General features: G+C 40.5%; 1 protein-coding gene across 3 annotated transcripts; it reads right to left on the bottom strand.

Annotated features, from left to right (window-relative positions):
• Window positions 1-2,549: 2,549 nt before the first annotated feature.
• Window positions 2,550-21,866, bottom strand: MTNR1B (melatonin receptor 1B). Of its 3 annotated transcripts, XM_015852349.3 has the most exons (3): window positions 21,529-21,866; window positions 4,306-4,354; window positions 3,896-4,072 (listed from the first exon to the last, which is right to left on the bottom strand). In XM_015852349.3, exons 1-3 carry the CDS (start codon window positions 21,749-21,751, stop codon window positions 4,027-4,029), a joined length of 318 nt encoding a protein of 105 aa, XP_015707835.2. In that variant the 5' UTR covers window positions 21,752-21,866; the 3' UTR covers window positions 3,896-4,026. The 3 variants fall into 3 exon arrangements, with proteins under 3 accessions (XP_015707833.2, XP_085365196.1, XP_015707835.2); XM_015852347.3 differs by having other exon boundaries at window positions 2,550-4,354; XM_085509070.1 differs by lacking the exon at window positions 21,529-21,866 and adding an exon at window positions 12,620-12,711 and having other exon boundaries at window positions 2,550-4,354.
• Window positions 21,867-25,145: the final 3,279 nt, after the last annotated feature.

Below are 25,145 nucleotides of genomic sequence, written 5' to 3' on the forward strand. Positions count from 1 at the left end.
TGTTCAGGTGGACAGCAGTGATGAGTAGTGTCCTACAGGGAACTGTCTTCGAACCTCAGTGACTTAGCAGATGACACCAAGCTGTGTAATGCAGTTGATATGATAGAAGAAGGGATGCCATAGTAAGGGATCTGAACACACTTGAAAAGTGGTCTCACATGAATTGAATGAGGTTCAACAAGGCCAAGTGCAAGATGTTGCACTGGGGTCAAGGCAATCCCAGATGTAAGTGCAGACTGAAAGAAAAACTCACTGAGAGCAGCACTGTGGAGATGGATTTGGGAGTTCTGCTAGATTAAAAGCTGAACATGAGCCAATAGTGTGCTCTAGCAGCCTGGAAAGCCACAGTAACTTGGACTGCATCAAAAGAGAGATGGTCAGTAAGTTGCTGGAGGTGATTGCGCCCCTCTGCTCTGCCCTCATGAACCCAGGTCTGGGGCCCCCAGCATAGGAAAGATGTGGAGCTTTTGGATAGAGTCCAGAGGAGGCCAAGAAACTGCTCAGGGGGCTGGAGCACCTTTCTTATGAAGAAAGGCTAATGGGGATGGGCTTGTTAAGCCCAGCAAAAAAAGAAACTTCAGGGAGTATTCACTGTGGCCTTTGGGTATTTAAAAAGACATTACTAACAGGAGAGAAATCAACTTTTTACACAGGCAGACATGATAGGACAAGGGGGAAAGATTTTAAACTGAAAGAGGGGATTTGCTAGGCATTAGGAGGAAGTTTTTTACTCAGTGTGGCAAGGCACTGGCACAGGCTGCCCCAAGAAGCTGTGGTACCCCATTCTTGGAAGTGTCCAAGACCAAGCTGGATGGGGTCCAGGGCTGCGTGAACAAGTAGGGGGCTTTACAGGGTTTGGATCTGGATTGGCTTTAATGTCTCTTCCAACTCAAGCTATTCTATGATGCAATGATTATTAGCATAAACTCCTTTTGGGATAGTTTAAGAAGTATCTGCACATGGACTCTTGAAAGTGATCTTTCATTTTTAATTTGCAGTGATAAAAACTGCAGATTTGCCTCCCATGAATATGCGGAATGACAGCTGCTCACTTCTGTGGTTAAGCAATTGGTTGTGATGTTTTATTAAGCTAAAACAACACTAGGAATTTGATCATTTTTTTGACTCTTCTGAGTTATCAAGTGTTAAACCAAGATTGATCTGTTCCAAGACTAATTTACGTGAAAGTCAAACAACAAATTTTGACTTTCAGGTTACAAATTTGAGTACTCAGAGAAGTCAGAAAGAAACTGCTACTGCTAGCGGATTAAGTAAACTCCTATATCTGTAATGTAGAGAAAATATTTACATCTCTCATATCCCTATTCAGATTTGTTGGTGTTTATCATGCTACTACTTTATGAGGCCTTGGGTACTAAGCTTCAGAAATCATCGGGAATTAGCTGGTTAACATGAATTAAACTAGAAGAATAATCACATTTGTTATGTTGCTGCAACTTACACTACAGCAAGCAAGCAAGCAAAACAGTTAAAATATGATGCTTCATTGAAGTTTTTCTGTATGTGTAATAAAAAAGACTATGTTTAATATCTTTACACCTTTGATAGTGGTGTATTTGATGCACAAATAAACTACAGCAGAAATGTTTTCCACAGTAGTCAGGTCAGGAAACACAAACTGGAGTGTGACAGCAGCCTTCTTTCTTATCTCATATATCTGAAATCAAAAGAAAAGCTGATTGGCCTCTTGCCTCTCCTCTGATGAGTGCTACTAAGAGCAATGTGCATTTCAGAACTAATGATAACTTTATTCACTGTGTGCTTGCACACAGATCCCAAATTGGATTTTGAGATTACCTATCTTTGTCTGAAATGTTTTTATGTATGCACTACCTGATCTCAGTTATAATCAATGAAGACACTGTGAGTTCTGTCAGTCAGTTCCTCTGACCAATGAGGAAGGCTATTCCAAGATAAAATGAACTGTTTCCTAGGCCTCCATGGACTGCAGTGGGAATTTAGAAATGTAAATGTGTACCAACACCTACAGAGGAGAAAACCCCAATTAGGCAACATACATCCTAATATAACGACCCAAACTTTCCTATTTTGAACTAGTAAATAAATGTTCCACAGTCAACGAGACCAGCACCAACATGGAGCAATTCATCACATCTTTGGATGTATGATTATCGTAAGTGCAAGGGATCCTATCTATCTCTACTGATAGTTATTGTCTACAGAGGAAAGGTTGAAGATTACATTAGATTAGAGACCAAAGGTGGATTTTATTCAAGACTTGATGTCTGCATGTGAGGCAAGTATCTCAGCTGCCAGTACAGTTAAAAGGGTTTTTTCATTCAGTCACTCACTAGTGTTTACTGTCACTTGAGGCAATCTGAGCTAACATGCCTGGTGTCCAATTGCTATTCCAGATTACTACAGGATATATGCCGCAATTTCCAGCCTGTTGAAAACGTGTCAATTATGTTGAAGTGCATCAAGTTACTTTAGTTGTATATTTTGAGGTAAGTAAATCGGGCACAAGGAAATTCAGTTTTATCTAAAAGAAAGAATTTTGCCTGAAGTACTTTTGTAAGAAAAAATATATTTATATTATATTACATTATCACAAAGTAGGGAAACACAGTGTATGCACATAAGAAGAAACTGGTCAGGAAAGGCTTTGATGTTAATATTTACTTTCATACCAACACTCTTCTTTCCAATTCGTAAGTGTGATTCATAGCCACTACTACTGCCACCAGTACTTGCACGGAAATCTGATATTTCTCTTATGTATGGAAAACAAAGTATCTGATGCACCTTCTATTAGAATCACGGAATGGTGGAAGTGGGAAAGGACCTCTGGGTCCATCTGGTGCAACCACAACTCAGATCTGTCCCACACAGAGCAGGGTGCCCAGGTCCACCTCCACGCAGCTCCGGAAAATCTCCAAGGAGACCCCACAGCCTCTGTGGAAAATTTGTTTCTGTGCTCCATCATCTGCGCAGCACAGAAATGCATCCTGGTATTTAGAGTGAACCTCCTGTGTTCCAGTGTGTGCCCACTGCCTCTTGTCCTGACACTGGGCACCACTAACAAAATTTTGGCTCTGTATCACTGAACATAAAATATCACTCTGCAGCCTTGATGAGCTGCTGTGCCCATAAACACGTACCTTCACTGCACCTTTTGAGAACTGAATCCTGACCTTGGATAAAGCATGCCGGGTTCCTAGTGGAATAAAAACTTGCCTCACATGCCTTGAACTAGAATTCAACTCTCAAAAACAAAATAGTTTGCACTCATCTGCTGCTTTAATTTTGAAATGTTTTTTTTCAACTGATATCTTGTATAAATAATGAATTGCGAGCAATGTGCTTTACCAAGAAGACAGTATTCCAGTCACAAAGTACCATCCAATTGGAAGGTCCCCCAGAGTAAACAAGAGCGACTAGAGAAGATTGCAACTCTATCATAGGAGTTCCTGTGACAGACTTTTGCATTAACCATCAGCACTTTACAAGGTATCAGTTTTCATTTGGTCATTGTTGTTTAAAGCAGGAGAAGGCTTGCTCTTCTGTCCATCAGTTCCTCCTTTGGATGTGTCCTGGAAGAAAAGCCTTGGCATCCACAGTGACATTAAAATACGTTTGTATTCATTCCGAAAGTTCTGGTTAAGAAGTCCATATATTATTGCATTAAGGCAGCTGTTGAAATAGGCCATGAAGTAGCTTATAATGAATAACCATTCAGGAACTTTTGGTGCCATTTCTGAAGGATTGATGGCTACAGCCAGTCCTATGAAATTTAGAGGTGCCCAGCAAAAGGCAAAAATCACAAAAACCACAAACATGGTAAGAAAGTTTCTGAAGTCACTTGGTTTCAGTCTTGGCTTTGTTTCTGACTTGACTCGTCTTCTAACTTGAAGCACTAAGACCCAAATTCGAAGGTAGCAGAAGCTCACAACAGTAATAGGGACGATGAAATGAATTACCACAACTGCAATTGTATAGTAGGAACTTGCAGTCTGAACAAACGTGCATGAGTAGACGCGTGGATCATACTTCAAGGAGCCAACAAAAAAATTTGGCACAGTCGCAATTACTGTTAATACCCAGATTAAGGAGACATAGAGCATTGTGTTCCAACAGCTATACACTTTGTCATAGGCAAAGCTATGACATATGTAGCAATATCGGTTTATTGCAATTGCAGTGATGTTGAAAATAGAGCCTATTACACTTAGTCCCATCACAAAGCCACTCACTTTACAGTGCATTTCACCCAAAGTCCATCCATTGTGGAAAATAGCTAAGAGCACCAGTGGGTATGGATACAAGGCCACCACCAGATCAGCCAAAGCCAGGCTCACCACAAATGCATTACCTGAGGAGAAAGAAAGATACATAGACGTAAGTCTGAAAGCAAGCATAGTTGTGAACATGAAGAAAATGAACCATATTATTTTGGATATCTGCAACGTTAAAGTATTGGTGATGTTGGCAAGCAGGAGGTATAGAAGATCAATAGAGTCTGTAGGGGAAGTAATTCTGTCATTCAGCCTAGTCCACCATAGAGATAGCTGCAGCAACATGATGTTTCAAGTTGCTTGGCGAATGGATTATACCCTCCTTTCCATTTTGAACTTTAATAAACATAGTAAGACATTACATAAGCTTGTGTCATTTCAGTATAGCTAAATCCACAGCTGGAGAACAAGGATAAAAGGAAAGAAAAAAGTCTAAATTGCACTAAGTAGGCAGGCTACTACGACACTCTAATCTATAACTAGAATACTAACAGGCTTGAAATTTATCAAGGGGAAAGATATACAAAAACAGTGTCTACTGGAATTAGAAGGGTGTGATGTTTTATACATAATGTCTGGATACACAATAGACTAATATAGAAATTTTCTGCATGAATGGCCATACTGGAGTTAATTTGTCACTGTATTGACTAAGAAAGAGTGAACTGCCTTCACTACTTTCTGTAGAAAGGTATATTTAATTATATGCACATAGTAAAAAGGTGCAATTGCAAGAGAAAGAAAGCATTCAAATGTATAGAAGAAGCCTTTAGGCCTTTTCTTCTGATTACATTCAAAGAAATTTTAGTGATATGCTTGACATGTGCTGTCTTTATACAGTGCCCTTTTAATCAGTTTGAAATTTTGAAATGTTGTACCTTAAGGAAACTTTAATAAAATGGTGACATATTAAACTATATTTATGAAAAATGAGAGCCTTATCATGACAAGTAGTGACTCCCCTGATTTTTATGAAATAATTCTTTAGAGTCTTCCCAGGAGAGCTCTGAACTTTAGATTTTTGGTAGCATTCTTGGTTTGAATACTCACTTTTTTGCTTCAAGCCCTACACTGCATGAAGTGAAGTGGAAAAGACACAACACCTTTTAAAATTGTGTGGTATAACCATTTTTTGAAAGGAGCAATTAGCTGATTCATCTTACCAATGCTGAGATTTCTTGTTCTCATCTAGAAAAGTAGTTCTCAAAACATTTAATTTTAAACAGAGAAATACTGCTATAGATAGGGATGCCATTAGTTGGGGGACAGAAAACACGGAACCTTGTAGGACTACGTTTTACAGAATGGCAGAATTTCACTCGTACATGATTTTCTCCACCTGCTCCTGCAAATCTACCTTTCTTAATCAGAACAAAGGAATGGGGAACTCTTTTATCTATTTTAAGAAAAGGCCATGAGCATCAGAATTTGCACACCAGCTAGGGAACTTAACAGATAGCAGAGTTACCAATGCATAGCCACAGAAATTTTGCTCATCTCAATACAGGTGGAGAACTTATTTTAGAAGTTTCCTTGTAATAAGTGTAGCATCCTTTCTTTCAATATGCACTTATAAAGTGTACAAGTTTCTTTACAGCTGTAGATAACTGACTTGGTAAACCCTGATTTACTTACTAGTAAATCTTACTAGCTTTATCATCTGTGAAGAAATTACTAATAAATTAGGGAGAAGATTGGAGGGTAGTTGATAACAACCTTCAGGTAAGTGGGTCAAGAAGGATATAATCCTTTCCCAGGGTCGTGTTGAACACGAAAAAGCTTAAGTTACAACAGGAAAGTTTCAGACTAGATATGGAGGAAAAAAATAAATAAATTAATGGCATGAGGAAGGAAGTGCTGGAACATCTTGTTTTGTGCCTGGTGATGGAGGTAGTAAGAAAAAACTGAACAAACATTTGTCAGCACTGGTCTTCTGGCCGTGGTTGGAGAACAGGAAGGATGAAGGAACTTCAATGGTCTCTTGTAGGTATAACTATGTTAAAAAACAAGACTGAAAAAGGAACAAGGGCATCTTTATCAGAACAGTAAGACAGTACACTATCTCTAAAGGCCTCAAGCAGTTTTTTACTGTTACAGCTGCTTAAAGGTTTGGGAGTTATCACTGTGTGCCACAAAATAAGGTCCAAAGTTTTTGTCTTTCTATGTGGCTGACTGTAGAATGAAGATTAATATTATATAACTGCAATTAATTACCTACAAAAATGAAGTGAAACTCCTCTAATTCATAAAAAAGATGTATGCAATTAACATTTTGGAAAATCAGACTTCTTAGATGCTTTTTATGTGCTTTGAGAAAGTAAATGTTCCTTGATGCAACTAAGAAACAGCATTCTGAATGACCTTAATAACATTCACAGAGTAATCAAAGACGAAACCTTGGGCTATCTGACAAAACAGAAACCACAGAAAGCTCATCTAGTTGCAATGATTGTCTTGATAATTTACCCAATACCTAAGTTACTAGATTTCAGTTTATGGGATCGAAGATTATATTCATTTATAAGAAATGCATTTGCTTGCTGGAATGGAAAGACCACTCAATTATAAGACATACCTACCAGACACCAAATATCTTGCCAAGGACTTAAAAAGTTACATACCTGTACCGTTTTAAATTTTGATAGCTAATCTGTCTGAATGGTTTATAATCCTCTTTAATTTCTAAATGCCCTAATTGAATAATCCACTGGTGGGCTGTCCATCAGGGTGTACAAATAACACATCTTTTTAGGTCCAAGACTGAATAATTTCTGAGCTCCAGGTACTGGAGGAGTCTCAAGGTTTGGACCAGATAAAACAGAAACACAGTCAACTAAGAGCAAATTGGTATAAAAATGACTTTACGTGTCTATGTCTCCACTCACAAATGTATGAGAATAGCTCTGATACCAAAACTCTCTGACCAATGAGAAGTTCCCAGAGATTTGTAACTTCTATGCTTTTTGCAGCTCATTTCAAGGTTGGCTTTAGGGGAGAGAAATAGGAAATTTGTCTTCCGAAATTTTGCTTTTTAACATGGAAAATAAATCATGACTGTGGGGAGACTGAAGAACTGGTACCAGGTAGGTAGCCAGAATGAAGGATTGGGTGGGTTTCTGTTTCAGTTTCCAGAGTGCCCTAGCTTATCTGTCTCAAAGAGCAGGCAGGGAGGTATTACCTGCCCCTGAGAAAGGCTGATGCTTCTTACATCCCAGCTGAAGAAAAATGGAAGTGGAAACTTTCGTTTTCTAGTTACTTTACCAGCTACATTACTATTTTCTGAATGCATTCCAGCAGTTCCAATTCTTCTTGTAGTGAGGGGACCAAAACTCAACTCAGTACTTGAGGTGCAGTCTTGCCAGTGCAGAGTACTCAACAATCCTTTATTTTTGGCCACACCATTTCCCATGCAGACCAGACAGCTATTGGCCTCTTTAGCAACCTGGGAACAATGCTGGTTTGTGTTCATACGTCTGACCAGCACAAGGTTCTCTTCTGCCAGGCAACTTTCCAGCCTCTCTGCCTTGAGCCTGTACTGCATGGGGTGGTTAGGATCCAAGTGCAGCACCTGGCATTTAGCCTTGTTGAAGGCTACACAACTGGACACAGCCCATCACAGCTTATATAAATCCCTCTCCAAAATCTTCCTACTGTCAAGCAGATCAGCACTCTTGAATAATGAGGTATCATTATATCAGCCACAGACTTAACAAGGGTGCATTTGATCCCCTTATTCATACCATTGACAAAAATGTTAAATAACACTTGAGGCCTGGAAAACTTCACAGGTGACCAGCCCCCAGCTGAATGCCATTCACAAACTACCCTTTGGGCCCAGCCATCCAGGAAGATCTTCATCAGCTGAACTGAACGTGTCCTGACAGCTTAATTCAGTTGTAAATCCACTCATGTCAGTGGGAATGAAGCCAGCAGAAGTGGACACTAGTAGCAGCTGGAGCAGAGAATTAAGTCTTTCACATGCTGACATTCGGATTCCCTGTGACACTACAAGCAAAAGCCTCGGGTATTCTTTGATGAGACTTACAAATGTAATCTAATGTTCAGCAATGTGTTACTAACAGAAGGTTTAACATAATGCTCCAAGAGAGTGCCAGATGGATTTTGGTTTTCATTGAATATAACTGTTTAAAAGCAGTGACAAACTCCTTTGCTGTTTTGTTTCATTATTTCAGACACTTCTGGGATATATAGCAGACAGATGTAACGGAAAGGGACAGGCGATAAGTTTTGCTGGAATGGAGGTATTTTGGAGACTGAAAAAAAAGAAGTAGTAATGTAAATGATGAATAGATGCTGAATCTTTAGCCTATTAAACATTTAGATTATTTCTTTTTAGGAATGTATGTTCTATGAAACTTTGCAAAATATTTGGTGAGTTTGGTGAATTTGAGTTATTCTGTGCTATGTTTAAGGGAAATTATCTACCATCGCTGGAAGTACTATACACAGAACAAAAAAGGAATATTTACTGGATGAGTTATTCTATTCTTGTGAAGCTCCCTGTTAGCTTTGAGAGACCTTTCTGTTCAGAAGAAATTCAGGCCTAGACACCCTTGAAAATTAGAAGTCTCAGTTCCTGTCAGTTTTCAAAGAGAAATCTGGAGTACAGACTGAGTAAGGCTTAAACCCTACTCATCTGCTTTCTGGATGAAAGCACCATGTAATTATGTAGAAGAGGAGAGTAATTTCTCCTTTAAAGAAAAAATGATACAAATACCTGACTTCGTGATATTTTAGTGGAGAATGCTTTGTACATCCCTTTCTTAAATTGTATCCAATGCAAAGTATACAGGATTCACAGGACTAGAAGTTCACTGTGTAAAAGGTAGCCTGAGACTGTAGCTTAGTGACTGCTAGACTGGGACTGGTCCTCTAGCCTACATTTGCAACTAGGAATTGAAGCTGGAAGCTACACTTTCAGGAGCTGAATTTTAGGCTGTAGGTCTCAGGTGTCATAGAATCATACAATGGATTGGATTGGAAGCAACACCAAGGATCATCAAGTTCCAGTCCCTCAGCCACAGGCAGGGCCACCAACCTCCAGAAATGGTACTAGACCAAGGTGCCCAGGGCCCATCCAACCTGGGCATTGAACACCTCAGGGATGAGCATCCGTAGCCTCTCTGGGCAGCCTGTTCCAGCACATCATCGCTCCATCTGTAAAGTACTTACCCTGACATCCATACAACATAGTGTTTCTGAAAAGTGCACCTAGGTTGCACTGTTTTTTAGTATGTTTTTGAGATTGGGACTTTGGCATGCTTTGTGGCTTGATGTGTGTATACCTTTGGGAGCAAATCTTTTTCAGTTTGGTTAAATGTGGAAGCCCTGCTATTTGTTTCGAGTTTGCTGTCGTGAAACCCAGGTTCAAAAAATCTTTTTAATGCTGTGCTATTAAGAACTTAGTAAAGTCTTTAGATGTGTTACCTATAGGTTTGTAATTTTGCTAATCTGTTGTTCCCTCTGGTACAAGCATACAGACTGAACACAGACGGTAGCGACTCTCTATTGCCACCTAGCGCACTAGCCAAACCAGAGACAATAAATCGTACCTCTACTAACACGGCAGAAGGCAAAAGCAAGTGGTTCGTTCTTCCAGAACAAAAGTCTGATGGCTACTCATAGTACGTTTATGAGGTTATAAATATTTATGTGGGTTTCTGATACTGGATGAACTTTCCTGATACAATGCATTTTTCCAAGAGAAAAGGGGAAGTTGAAGATATATGATGGCCTTTTCTAGATAATTTGCTGTTGCCTAGTAGTTGCGATACTGACGTGCTAGAAGACTTCTTATTTGTAAAAGAAATTGAGCCTGTGTCTCTCACATTCCCAGCAGAGTGCCCTACTCACCAGCCCTGCTGGTCTTCTTGGGTTTCTTTGTGTGTCTAAGCTCAGGCATGTCTGTGTGTCTCTAGGCTATGGTCAAGAATTTCACCCTGGAAACAGAATGCACAGGTTATTGCTTATAATGTAAAGTGCTCCTCATAAGTCTGTCTTAAGGTAACAAAATCTTTTGATTTAACAGGTTTGAAACTGAGATAAACAGATGCAGGAGATCTTTCCAGAAAACCACTTCGGAAGAAAGCACAAGGTTCATGGGCCTTACTATTCTGTACTGGATAATGCTATCTCTGTTAGGCATACTTTGCCAAAATGAGAGCCTGTCCTGCACACTGCTCCAAAACCACACAATAGCAAGATGCTGGTGCTGAGGGATGGGGCAATAGATGAGCTAGAATTATTAAGCAAAGATCATGGGATTCAAACCAGACAAAAGTGGTGGTTGCTGCAACAGGTAGTAAACCTGCAGAACTACGTATTCTAGGAGGATTTTGAATATGCAAAAAGGTTTACCTGTCTTAAAGGAAAGACTGAGAAAATAGTTGAAGGAAAATGGAAATTCACTACAAAGATGATGCACAAGGTTCAGTAAATGGTCTGAGATGAAAGCAATCAAAAAAAAAAAAAGAAAAAAAAAAGAGAGAGAACATGGGAAATATCATATGTGCTTTTTCTGTTCTCAGTTTTTTTTCCATGAGTGTCTGCTTACATCTACAGTTAAAGAAAAAGTATGAGATTACCTACATCCTTGGTCTGTACCAACACAACTGCTTTTATGATGATGTATTTATGTTTCAGTGACATTCACTGGAAGCAAAACTTCCTCTACGTCTCCTGTGTTGTACTCATCTGAGGTGGTATGGTGCAACATCCTCACTCAGATTCTTACCAGCTGCTGCTCTAGACAACCAGACCATTTTTGTTGACAGAAGGTTTGAAGGGTGAATAACTTTCTTCAGTATTTCTATCCACCCACAACTGAGTTGCATTTTGCAGCAATCACAGTGGTGAAGTTCCATTACACCACTGCCCTTACACTGAAAGATATTGCCTTCAGGGTGGTCATGGAAGGGGAAAGGGCCCATAGTTATCAAGAGAATGTCATTGCTGAGGGTGAACATAGGTTTTCAGACAGAGGACAGACTTATTCTAAGTGCTTCCTACTGTGGGCACCACTGATGGCTTAGCTTATAAACCCCCAATTGCTGAATACAATCACTGAATAACAATAAAATACTGTTGTTTTTTTTCCACTAATACATGAAAGGAGTTGTGTTTCCTGTATCTATCAGTACACAGCATCAGCTTAATTTTCCTCTCTTGAAGTAATCACAGCTGTTGATTGCTTCAAGTGAGGGAGAATAGGAAACCTACAGGAAAAGCAGCAAGTATAAAAACTCATTTGCTGCTGACAAAGGGGCCAATATGAAAAGTTGTTGGACAGTAAGGGTACAATCCAGATGGATCCTGTAAATTGCTAGATAACCTTTCTGCTAATAACTTTTTCTTTTTTTTTTAGTCTCTCAACACTTTACTGCATTCCATATACAAAGAGCAAAGTATGTAGCATTTTGTAGTCTGTTATTTTGTTAACAGCAAAAAAATACAACACATAAACTGAAAATTTTATTCAGATTAACTATATGGTCTTTAAGATTCTTTCCAACTCTAGTCATTCTACAGTTCTATGAAAGGCTACTTCATCTTCTGTTACCTTTACCTTTAGGCTCAGAAAACAGCTACTGATTTTGCTACAGTCTTTAGACTGAATGAGCCAAATTCATGTAAACATAAAAATGTTTTTTTCTCTCTTAAAGTAACAAAAATTGTTCAGGATCTTAGGATTACATGTTTTCCATCTTCTTTTAGAAAGGAGAACATACATTTGTATTATGCATGTACAGCTAATGTGAAAAATAAAAAAGATATTTAGTTTTGTCTAGCTGGTTGACTTGTGGTTTTGGCAAATATTCATTAGGAAATTAATTAGATTTAAAAGAAGAAAAATAAAATTTCGAATGTGAAATATAATTAAAATAATTCAAAAATATCACAGTTGCTTAAACAATCAGATATTTCAAATGAATAAAATTGAGATTATTGCTGACTATGAGAGATATTCAACACCACTTAGTCAAGAGATTTAGTTAGCCATGATAAGGTGCATTTTTGAGTTAAGTCTTGTAAATCCTTTAAACAGAACAAGGCATTTTAACCAGTAAAAATGTTTGGATTTCACCTTATGGAAATGAAGACACTGTGAGTTAAACTGTTATGCAGGACTTCCAGTGAAGGACTTTCAGCAGGTGGGAGACATACAACAAGTAACAAGCAGTGGTGAAGCACGTACATATAAACCAGCTTTGCTGCTCCACACAGTGAGGGGATCCTGCATTCAACTCCCAGACATGTTGGGGGATCCTAAGACAGTCTTGCAGTTATTTAAAATGGTATCTTTCAGTGAGGAAAAGTCTTACCCTTTTTGTTCTTAGCTTTTAGAAGGCCTCATCACTGCACATGCGTATGGAGTTGAATGTCTTCAGAAGCTGTTGTCAGTCTGTGCCATCTGCTTCTTTTGGAAACAAGGTCTTAAAGTAAAGTACACTTGCATGATTCATCTTATAATGATACTCATAGGTTTGTAAACAACATTTGAACAGATGAATAAATAAAGTGTTTCAAAGAACGTGATCATGTATGCTGTCCTAAAGCACTGTCTGGTCTGTGTTTCAACTTAATTTAAACAAAGTGTACCATAATGATTTCCTAAATTTAGGTCCTTCCTCTGAACCGGTAAAGTCTTTCAAAAAGACTGGAAAAAGCTCACTTCAGGCTGAATTGTGATTTGGTGAGCAAGTCAAATGAAAGGTGGTAAACAGAAATATAACAACAGGATTGTTGAAGTCGGAAGAGATATCTGGAGATTATCTAGTCCAAGTCTCCCCAAAGATGCGTCAATGACAGCATGTTATTCAGGGCTCTATCCAGTTGGATTGTGACTAATTCCAGCTGTGGATATTTAACAGGCTCTTAGGGTGACTTGTTCCAATAAAGCAGAGATATACAGCAGATTTACTTTTTTTGCTAGGGAATAGGGGGAAGACTGTGTTGATTTTGCACATGGATGAGGGTTCTATTTGACTCACTGTATCTAAGATTATATCTGCCAACAAGTAGGTAGAAAAAGACAGTCACTAACAAAGAGAGAGAGTTCCTTGGTCAGATTAGAGCAGGTGGGAGTTTGTTTCTTTGTTTTGACTATGCTTCTGTCTTCATATTCCATATGGCAGCAGGATCTGGACAATCTCTGACTAGACATAATTGTCTCAGCCAAACAGAGCATTTGGGCCAACAAAAGTTTACAACAAAAGTTTGCCTGGGAGGCAAAGAACAGTATTGAGACAGCTGCAGAGAAAGCTGGAAGAAGCACGAAATCCTAACAAAAAGAGTCTGGAAAACCAATTCCCATTGGCTTAGGCAGGGTCAGAATTCCCTTCCTTATCTGGATATTCAAAGATAGGCTCAACTTACCCAGTCTGCAGAACCCTTTTCCATATGCTACTTTGATGATCTTCTTGAACTGTGAACTTGCTGAGGGTACAGTCTGTCTCATCATCCAGGCCATTAATGAAGATATTAAACAGTGTTGATCCCCCCAAAAAACCCTGAAGGACATTACTAGAGACTTGTATCCACCTGAATTTTGTGCAGCTGATCACAGCCCTCTGGACTCAGTCATTCTACCAGTTTTCAGTTTACCTCACTGTTCACCTGTCTAAGCCCTACCTTGTCAGATAGTCTTAAGAGGATATTATGGGAGAGTGTCAAAACTCCAAATGAAGTCAATGTAGACAGCATCTATTGTTCTCTCCTGATTCACCAAGCTAATCATGTATTTGTAAAAGGCTATCAGGATTGGATAAGCATAATTAGCCACTTGTAAATCCAATCTGGTTACAACCAATCAATTTCTTGTCCTTCATGTGTTTGGAAATGTTTTCTAGGATTAGTTAAATCCTTGTCAGTAGGAAAACTGAATAGAATTGCCTGCTTATAACATTGGAAAAAAGAGCCCCAAAGATTATAAGGCTGGTGAGCAGCACCAAGGCCAGAATCTGCACAGTGTGCGTTGTTACAAACCCACAGGTTTTTCATTATGCAGTTAATACACAGTAAAGTAGATTATTTTTACTCTAATAAAGACAGTCCAAGCTATGAGACAGAAGGAATAAAAATACCTAGACTGATTAGATAAAAAATACTCGTAGGTGATAGGCATTTGACGTAAGGTCTTTTTCATTATTTGAACTCAAATTAAATGTTTTGTATACTGAGATAACTGGAAAAAAATTAATTGCTTTTAGTGCAAGAGGATGCTGAGAATTTCAGCCAGTGTATAAGCAAACATTAGAGATATGAGGATATTCTTTATAGGTTCCTGTCTTTTATGCAGGGCTATATTTTCCCCTTCAATGTTAGAACTGAACTTGTAATTTGTTAATGTAATTATATTTACAAGGTTCATGTATTAAGCAGATATTATTCCTATCTTATTAGTCAGGCTGCCAAATCCAGTGATTGCATATGATATTTCCTGACAGCTGTTGTTGCCCTCATTGTGCAAATTTGACAATCTAACAAAACAAATGTCAGATGTGACATGAAAGATGTGACAGAAATGGCAGAAAGAAGATGATGCTTGTGGAAGTGACGCAATATTGGCATAGTCTTCATACATTGAATCACCCAGGTTGGAAAAGACCTTAAGGATCACTGAGTCCAACCACAACCTAACCATACTACCCTAACTAACAACCCACCTCTAAATCATGTCCCTGAGCACCACATTCAAATGGTTTTTAAACACATCTAGGGATGGTGACTCAGCCAACTCCCTGGGGAGCCTATTGAAGTGCTTAACTACCCTTTCTGTGAAGAAGTTTTTCCTGATATCCAACCTAAACATACCCTGGTGCATACGTATTTAAATACTGAAAACTGAAGTTAAATTCTGATAAAGTTCATAAATAGTGGCCAAATAAAATTAGTAACTTTGTGAGAAGGATAATGTTTGGTTTTTTTTTAGACATAATTCAAGCAGCATATATTAAACAGCATAACCAAATATATTTATAATTAATAAATAATTAAAAGAGAATCCCACTAATATAGATTCTAGCAATCAATATCATTATTCAATGAATGTGTTTAGGCTAATGTTATCTCCTGTTACGTTAAGACTTGTTCTCAGGTGTATGTCAGGAAAACACGGACTCTGGTACAGCTCACTGTTCACCAGTACTGTTAACAAGAGCATATTAGATCTACAAGAGCAGTCAAGAATGACAGCATAGTTGCATCCACGGTGGTTTAGACAGACTTTCATTAGCTTTTGCTGGAAATCTATTTCATGCCCATATCAAGAATGGGCATGATTTATTGGAAGATGTGCACTACCACAATCTTTCTTCCTTTCCACAAAGGAAAAAACTGTTTTAGTTTTATTAGCCCAGCATAAAGCAGTTATTCTCATATGTATTCTTGAGAACAAGGCAGTGTATTTAACAGCAGTGTTTGCTTGTAAAGGATAATTTATAAGAAGCTAAATTTTGGAACACAGCTGAGCATATTCTTTTACTCAGATGAGGTTTGAGTTGGAATAGGAGTATGGATTTACTCCTGAAAACAGAGAATAAGTTGTCACTGATTCAGTTTCAGTTGAAAACAGTCTCCTATAATATCCTCAATAGAATGGTTTAAGCTACCTTGTAATTATCTATCAACTAAAAGCAGATGAAAAAAAAATGATGGCCTTTTAAAATAAACTGTGCTGGCTCCCTGTGAGTAGATTTGGTCTTCTAGCTCATTGGCTGATTGTGTCAAAGAACATCATGAATCCTTGAAGAGATTCTGCTGGTTGACCCAAGAATAGAGCTTTACTGCAGAGAGGTCACGCCTCATGCAATCAGTAAGTATTGAAAATGAAAAGAATGTCCAGAGTCCAGAAGAGAGTTGGTTATAAAGGGAATGCTGCTAACACACATAGGAATTTGCATACACAGCTTTAGAGACAGGTCCTTCTAATTTCTTATCTCTGAGGGCATGTTTGCACTGGATTTTTCAGGGATATGAAAGCAAATATTCACAGAATAGCTGTTAGTTCTTTCAATTTGCAGGTGGGGTGTTTAAGAAGCGTCTGAATGTGACCTCTCCTCTCAGGAAGCTGACTACTCTTCCCAGGAGGAAGAGCCATACCCAGATGAGCAACTTTGCCATGACTCCCTGGCACCTGTGCTGGTCCCACTCCTAGCACCCACTACCCTCTTCTTGCTGCAATGGAAGTACAACTGCTGTTTCATTTTGCATGAGCAGTGCTTGCCATAACTTTAACAATTAGTTAGGGAGCAATGAGAAAAGTAAAATACTAACAGTTCAGCTCTGGAAGATCCATTTGTCTATTACTGAGTAGGTGCTAACATGGCAACTGAAATTAAGGTGGGGAATAATCTGGAGAGGAGGAACAGATCGAGAAATCTCTGCACTTTTTGATCTCAACTGTAGAAAAAAAACTACAGAAACAACATTTGGTAGGAAAGAAGAAACAAAGATGCAAGTAAAGGAAAATGAAATAAAAATCAGTATGAGCAAATGTAAAGAGAAACAGTAATGGTAGGGACTGAACATATTGAAGAAAAAGATGAGCTGTATTAGCAAGTTACTGTGTCAAGAAGAGTCATCTATACCATGACTATACACACTATAAATTACCAAATATGCAGAAACTTAAATTTTAGAAGAAGTTTGAACTACAGAATTATTATAATGAGATAAATTATAGAATCATAGAATGGCCTGGTTTGAAGAGGACTACAGTGATCATCTAGTTTCAACCTCCTGCTATTTGCAGGGATGCCCAGCCACCAGGCCAGGCTGCCCAGAGTGTAGGATTCAATGAACTTGTGTGAATGTTGAAACCATGTCTCCATGAACTGCTCAGTACCAAGCAGCTTCAAAGCTAGAGGTTTTGGACTTGAGAGAATGTGAAGGCTTCCTGGCCACACACACACAGTTCCAGGGCTAAGATCTAGAGTTCAAGAAGTGAGGAATACAGAAGTTCTGTTAGGCAGGGTCCTCTCTGAAACAAAAAAATAGTAAGTGCCCACTTTCTGCTCATCAAAATGCATTATTTTCAGCATCACAGCTAACCTTAAAAGTCAATTATACCAAATGGTTTAAGGACCCAGGAAAGATGTGAAGTTCTGTCAGTCTTATTTGGATCAGTGGGAACTTTCGGAGGATTGGCAGTGAGGAGAGGAAAGATGCGCCAATTAAAAAATGTAACTTAGTAAGTTACTAGAATTATACGATGACTTTGAATTCTTATGTTTATTTCATCCCATCACAAGGTGTCTACCTTCTAGTGTCTACCTTAGGTAGTTCCTCCTAATTCTAAGTAGAGAGTAATAAAGACTTCTGTGATCTGAATCATGTCAAACTAATGGGGACATCAAAATATAAGTTGGCTGAATTGTGTCCCAAATTTAATTCTAAAGGGAGCCCTAAAGGAAGAAGCTCAGACATGAGTATCTCCACTGCAGTCTTCTAAAATCAGCAGATATAAATTCCACCCCCAGGAGATGGCTGTCCTCTGTCCCATAGAACTTGAACTGCTGTATCCAAAGATTTGAAGAATAACTGAAAAGAGCATGTAACAATGGGGGAAACTATACTACAGATAGAAATGTAAAGTCCACAGAAAGGAAAATAGCAAGGGGAAAAAAAAGAGTACAAGACTTGATTATATTACTGGATATTTTTATTTAGTACGAAGACAAGCTCCAAAATTACAATTCTATGTGCAGGAATGTTTTACTTTGTACTCGTGCCTATGCATATGAGTAGAACCTCCATCCCTACAGCCACACACACAAACTCACTTACTGGATTTAATTAACATGCAACTGCAGCTATGTTCACACGTGGGGAAAATACCATGAATTTTAATTTGCATTGTAACAGCACCTTGCCATCTGAAAGGGCATCAGTCTTACTGTGCTGTGTTAGTTTTTATATATAAAAAGGAAAGTAGTAAAGGAAGAGATTAAAGTGTGTTGACAAAACACACTAGAAATATCACTTTCTGCTAATGCATTCTTTGGCAGTGCACCAAGGTTAATATTAGGCCTCATGCTGAACTCAAAGGGTCTCAAAATCTTTGCTACTATTTGAAATGATATTTGAGTTAATGTGTCTAATTTCTCATCTCCCACTGATTCTGCACCGGTTTTAAGGCCACTGAAATACAAATGGGTTGCTCTATCTCCCTCCCATGAGAGATGCCTTGTCATTTCCTACCTTCAGAATTCTATCATACTGGGCTCTTACACCAGCTATAATGTTATGGTAAGAGCTATGCCTATACAAAAGGATACCGAAATTCTTAAAAGCTTATAGTGATTTTCAGTGACTGGAAACGCCTTCAGGACGCTTGACCACTCAGCAGTGCCTATTTACTGTGCATGAACTTTAGCACTGTATAAGTTTAGTGCTTTAAAAGCTGCCTCCAATTGGGCGTACTTAAATGAAGACACAAAATCAATAGTCACTTTTGAAAATTCAGTACACAGTGTCAAATAGAAAGACAGGCTAATTTATTGCATTCTGACATACATCGTTTTCTTTCATTTTCTAGCGTGTTGGACTAAGATACTTCCTCTCTAAAATTAGAAATTATAAAAGCATTAATTTCTGTAAATTCAGTCACTTTTAGAGATCAGAAATTGCTCAGCCTCTCACAGAAAGGCTGGGTGCAGTTATGTAAGAAGACAAGCATGTTGATTCATACCAATTATACTATGCACTACTTGGAAGAGCCTGCAAAAATTTTCCCCCTCCTCCTCCAAAAACAAATCTAGATGTAGGAAAGAAGCTTCTGTGTGCCATGAAACAGTCTTTCAATTGTATGGCTGGCAACATTCCCACTGTTCAAGAACTAAAAAAGCAAACTCTAGCATCAGTAGTAACCATTCTCTATTTCTCTTCTGCTGAGCACAACACTTAGCAACCTAAAGGTTAACAGGTCATCTTATTCCACATAATTCTGTGTCTCATACTGTATACCAGCATGAAAAAGATTAGCTTTTGACCAGGCTTTAAGGAGAGCGATGAGTAATTAAACTGTTTGCAACAATCAGATTTCTTTGTAAATCACTGAACAGAACAGCACTGATAAGTCCTGAAGATATGATAAAGCCTTGGTTTGCTCTCTGAATGGAGGATTGCTATTTGTGCTATAGAAACAGTTAGAACTGCTTGATTTATTTCTTATAAACCAGTGGCTTATTTGAAAGATCCCTACTCTCACCCCTCCCAAAGAATCTCTCTCAGAAGCTACTTCAAGGGAGAATCAAGCATTCATAGTGCTATCACTCCTTTTCCTTTCAGTCATCTAGATCCTCTCTCTGCTGCCCACAGGCTTTCTACTTGTAATAAGCAATGTCAGAAAGACAAGACTAATTAATCGTATGTCTTTTCTCCCTCACCATTCCATTTTTTCCCCCCACACATCCCCACATCCTGCCAGTACTGACATGTTTCTAGTTGGCTCAGAAAGGAGCACCCCTATGTCCACTCAGTGGCACATCTTTCCTTGTCTGAGGGCTCCTGAGCACTACCTCAGCTCTCCACCACCTCCCCATTCTCTCCACCAACAGCACTGTTCTCTGTCTCTGCTCACTACTTACAAAATTTTCTGAGTACATTTATCAACCTATCTCCTTTCAGCTTTAACCCCAAGACACATCCCACCCTGATGGCAAGCCAGAGAATGGCAATTTTCAGTTCTTTAACCTTATGAAGACTACACTGAAGGAACTCCCTGCTGTTCTCCAAGATACTTATCAAAGATTAAGAGATCAATGAGACAGGGTCAGTGCTATCACATTAAGGATGTCACTAAAAGGAGATAAAACAGCATATATTCGGATTAGATATGAAAACCGTATCTTATTTCATCAGCCTTCAGACGCCACAGAGCACTTTAATCAGCATCTTGAAGCTTATTCTTCCGAGCATCGAACTCTTTCAGTCCAACTCCTCCCTCTGCTGTCATTGAGTGAGGGAAGCAGTCCGGAGGAAACCCCCGTTCTGCTCCCCATTCGGCCGGGAATTGATGGCTGGGACCGGCTGCATTTCCATCATGAGCCTCCCCGAGCCCGGACAGGGGGAAGAGAAGCTCTGTCGGGTGCTTCTTTCCCAGCTTAGCACCGGGCATCGCTGTCCTCACCTCGGTACTGCTCTGGTGCTCTCGATGACGGCTCAGCTCTCTAGAACACGCAGCTTAAGTACAGGATGAAATGCCGCACCCAGTGCTTACAGCAGCTCCTTTCCCGTTTCTTCCCCCAGGGAGAGGATCTCGTCCTTTTGGTAATGATATTCTTAAACGTCATGTAATTTAAAACAAGGGTGAATGAGTGCATAGTTCCAGTTAGTAGGAGCTGTTGAAACACTGCACGTGGAGTGCTGAGAAACTGTGATCCAAAAAAGAAAAGGAAAAAAAATAAATAAAACCACCGGGAAATTCAAGTTCCTCCTCCCCTCGGTAAGGCTCCGTTAGGCATGAAGTTGGACAGATGCAAGATGATGCAGTTGTGCATCTGGTTTCACAGCTCTCAAGCGAGGTTCTGCTGTCCAGAGCATGGGCACACAGCACAGAACAAGGACCTGAAGCAGGCATCTGTTACAGAATGGCTCAGACAACCCACCCAGGGAGCTGCACCTCGGGGTCACAGCCCCGTGTGTGGTCTGACAGAACAAGTCGGAGGGGCAAAGGGAAGCCTGAGGGGTACAAGTGGCAGAGCTGTGGTTGGAGGCAGGTGTAACCTGCCCAGCAGAGATGAAAAGTTCCACAAAGCCACTTTTCAGCACATAAAGGGAAAAAAAAGAAAGAAAACAACTACAGCCATGAATCAAAAAGAAGGAAAATACTTTATTTGGGTTGAAGGACACATGGGCAGAGAAGAAAACAATATAATGAAGGATCACAGCAAAGTCTGATGGGCAGCCCGGAGCTGGAGCTCCACTTCCCACACACCTCACCTCATTGCTCCGGGCAAGTTCCTTCTTCCTCCCCTACTTTTGAGGGCTGCTTAAAACGTGACATCGATGCCCCAGCAGCAGCAGCTCCACAAGGAGCACACAGTGCCTCATTAAGACCTGCACTCCTCCTCTAGAGCACAGCCTGGAGGGACCCACAGAGCACTGAGGTCCCACACACATCCCAGTCTGCATAGGGACACAAGGGGACTTTCTGGGCCGCCCGCTGCCCACAGGCGAGCTCCTTCCCTCAGGACACCCGTTCAGCTCCGGGTTCCCGTTTCTGCCTTACCTGAGTTCCTGAGCTTGCGGTTCTTGAAGACGGACACGATGACCAGCAGATTGCCCAAAATATCCACCACGGTGGTGAAGATCAGCACGCTGGAAAGAGCCGTCACCACCCAGGCGGGACGCGGGGCACCTCCCTCCGCGGCCGCCGCCTCTCGCTCCGCCGAGCCGAAGTGCCCCCTCCCGCCGGGCTCACAGCAGTTCCTCAGAGATCCATTCTCCAGCATCGCTAACACCCGCCAGCCGCGCGGCGGCCCCGCTGACTGAACGGGCGGGCGGCCGGGAAGGCTTTTAACGGCCCCGCCGCTCGTTCTGCCCCTCCCGCTGCCCGATGGAGCCGCCGGGGAGGGCCCGGGGCGGGGCTAAGGGGAGACCCGAGGGGGGTGGGCACGGCCCGGGGGCGGGCGCTTCACCTCCGATACGCCCATGGAGCGCGGCGGTCGATGAGGTGGGAGCGGAGTCCCGACCCCATGCGGGATTTCCCGGGGCCCTGAAGAGCCTGGTGCCATTCACTTGACTCCTGTGCTTTCAATATAAATATAATAACATCCTTTCTCAGCCTTCTCCAGGCAGAACAACCCCAGATCTCTCAACCCTTCCTCATACAGGAGATGCTCTGGGCCCCTCATCACCCTGCATTGGACTCCTAGAAGTTCCATGCCTTTCCTGAACTGGGGAGCCCAGAACTGGAGGCAGCACTCCAGATGTGGCCTCACCAGGGCAGGATCACCACTCTTCATGGTGCACCTGAGGATACGCTGACCCTGGCCATCAGGGCACACTGCTGTCTCATGGCCAACCTGTGGTCCATCATGGCACACAGGTTCTTCTCACCTGTCCAGCAGGTGAGCCCTTAACCTATATTGGTACGTGTGGTTATTCCTCCCCAGCTGTAGGACTTGTTGTTTCTCTTCACATAATCACAGAATGACCTGGGTTGGAAGGGACCTCAAGGATCATGTAGTTCCAACCCCCCTGCCTAGCAGGGCCACCAAACTTCCACATTTACTAGATCAGGTTGCCCAGGGCCCCGTCCAGCCTGGCCTTGAACACCTCCAAGGACGGGGCATCCACAACCTCCCTGGGCAGCCGGTTCCAGGGCCTAACCACTCTCCTAGTGAAGCTTCAGCTCTCTTGTTGAAGCTCATCAGGTTTCTCTGTGCCCAACTCTCCAGACTGTCCAGCCACTGCTGAATATGATTTCTCTAATACTAAAATGTCAGATTTGATCTAGACTTTTCTTATATATTCCTGTACTCTCTGATGTGCAGTAGGAACACTGACTCAAGCATTAAAGCATGAGAACTGGCGGTGTTGGGCATGCAGGTCTCTTGGTTTATAATCTCTGCTCCTCTGTTTGCCAATATGAGGCCACCTTGTCTTGAGGGTGATGTGTGAATCTCTTGCCCCTCCCACCATGAATGAAATTGGTGCATATATGATTAATGATGTGCATGATGGCCTGGGAAATTCACATCGTGAAGATAAAGCGGTCCTGTTTAACTAACAGGACTAGCTATGACTCTAATTAATAAAGGTGATGCATCTGGGTTACAGATGTGAAAAAAAAAACATAATGCTTTGCAGAGACCTTGTTCTTTGCATTTGAACAGAAGTCTATCAGATTAAAACTAAGGACAATGCCTGCAGGTGGCAATGCCTGCAAAAGTTACAGGTGGCACATACAGTGTGACAGCTCCAAACCAATGCATTTCAGATATGTCTCGTTTCAAGCTCCAGGAGTAGACAGTGGGGCACGGATGAACTTGTATTGGAGATCAAGTTTGAAATGTATGGTTTGATTTGAGGTGGCAGATGCCATATGCTCATTTGCATTAAATAAATAGTAAAAATCAGATGTGTGGGTCAAAGCAGGGCAGGCCTGTGCACCTTCATGCCTGGCTTCCAGCATGGCTGGCACAGTTACCAGGCGCCACTGACAGTGTATCAGTGGTTGCTATCAGCATGTGCTGACAATTAGGGCTGCTCACAGTAAACATAACTGAGAAGCATCTTGTGTCCTACTTTATATCATTTTCAGGGCAATTGGATCCTTCTGCTTCCAGGTTTTGCCCCACTTTTGAGAATGATGTTGAAGCTACATCTGCAGAAGAGGCTATTGGGTAGCTGCATTCTGCCTCTTTGTGTTCACTCATCACACACAGAGAGGTATGCCTTATCATTTTTGAAGAATTGGATCTTGAAATAGCCTGCCTCTGTTAATCTGCAAAAACCAGGGGGCAAGCTTCTGTCTATTCTAACAGCACATAATGTATTATGGCGCACTGCTTCTTTGAGACTTACCTCTACACAAGTGTGCCCTGCTTTATTTAAAATACTACAAATTATTCTGGAGACTTCTTTTTCCAGTTTAAAATAGTCTCTTGTCATCTACTAAATGTAGTCTGAATTGGAATCAAGATCAAAGTGCTCATGTAGATTTTTACACCCGTTTTATTTGTGGTGATTTAAAACAAACAAACAAACAAACAAAAAAACCAGCAAAATAAATCTCAGATATTTTCCACTTAATGTAGGCAGTATAAAGTACATAAAGCATCACAATCCTTTTTAAAATACAGATGGAGTTATCACGGCTTCATGGCTTGAACCAGAGAAGGACTGTCTGCTGAGAAGTATCACTTCTGAATGGTTATTTTGCAGTTCCATCGTTGCTAGAGGAAAGTAATTGCACACTTGACAGAACAGACTTTCTTGAGTAAGCAGCAGTTTACTTGATTTTTCTTTTCCTTCCTTCAGAAATGTAAAAGGAAATGTATCCAAGGAAATGCCTGTTTTCTGTACTCATCAGTGCAACATTTTTTCCCCCAGTGGATAGTAGTCTTCCTGTAAAAGGAATTGTTGCATTATAGTGTCTCCCTTTTTCTACCACTGTACCTATTTGAAAGGTGTTACCGTCAGTGCCCATTGTCTATGCACCACTCTGGTCTTACTGATGAGGCAGTACAGGCACTGTCTTATTTTGGAGAACATACAAATATTATCATTGGTTTACATGCCTTGGGCTCTTTCTGGGCATCTTTCCAGTTTCTGTATAAGTGCTTTTAGGAGAAATGTACCATTCTGTTATCCATGCATTACTACTACAGGATTTATCTTTAACTGTTAAATGCTTAAACTGTCCTTGAGCATAAATGCGACTTTTAAAGATGGGCTTTACTCCTGGCATTCTCCACGTATTGAGTTTGTCCACCCAAGAATAGTGCTTTGTATTTTTCCCTGCCACACGCAATTGTAATGTATCATTGCTCATTTTGTTTTATAGCTCCTCATAGTTTGCCAAGTGATTGAGAGAAAAATTAGAAAGCTACGGTCTGAGCCTGGCTTCAAGTATGAACCCGTTGCAAAATGTGAAATAAGTCTTGCTTGCTTTGTAATAACAGCCTGTCCTTTGTGGTAGCCCTGGCATTTTACAGTGGGAAAACAGGTAGGTAGGAATCAAATACCTCAGCAGTCTCTGAAAAGCAGGCTCTTCATCTGATCTAAATGCTCACGCTCTTCATTTTTATCAGTAGCATAAGTTGGAATTCTTATTTATGGTTACCTATACAAGGATAGGTAATAACAAGTCTGATCTGCTTTTTGAATGGTTGCTTAAAC

Source organism: Coturnix japonica, chromosome 1 (assembly GCF_054131305.1).
Source record: "Coturnix japonica strain WE chromosome 1, WE-NBRP24, whole genome shotgun sequence".
Lineage (NCBI taxonomy): Eukaryota > Metazoa > Chordata > Aves > Galliformes > Phasianidae > Coturnix > Coturnix japonica.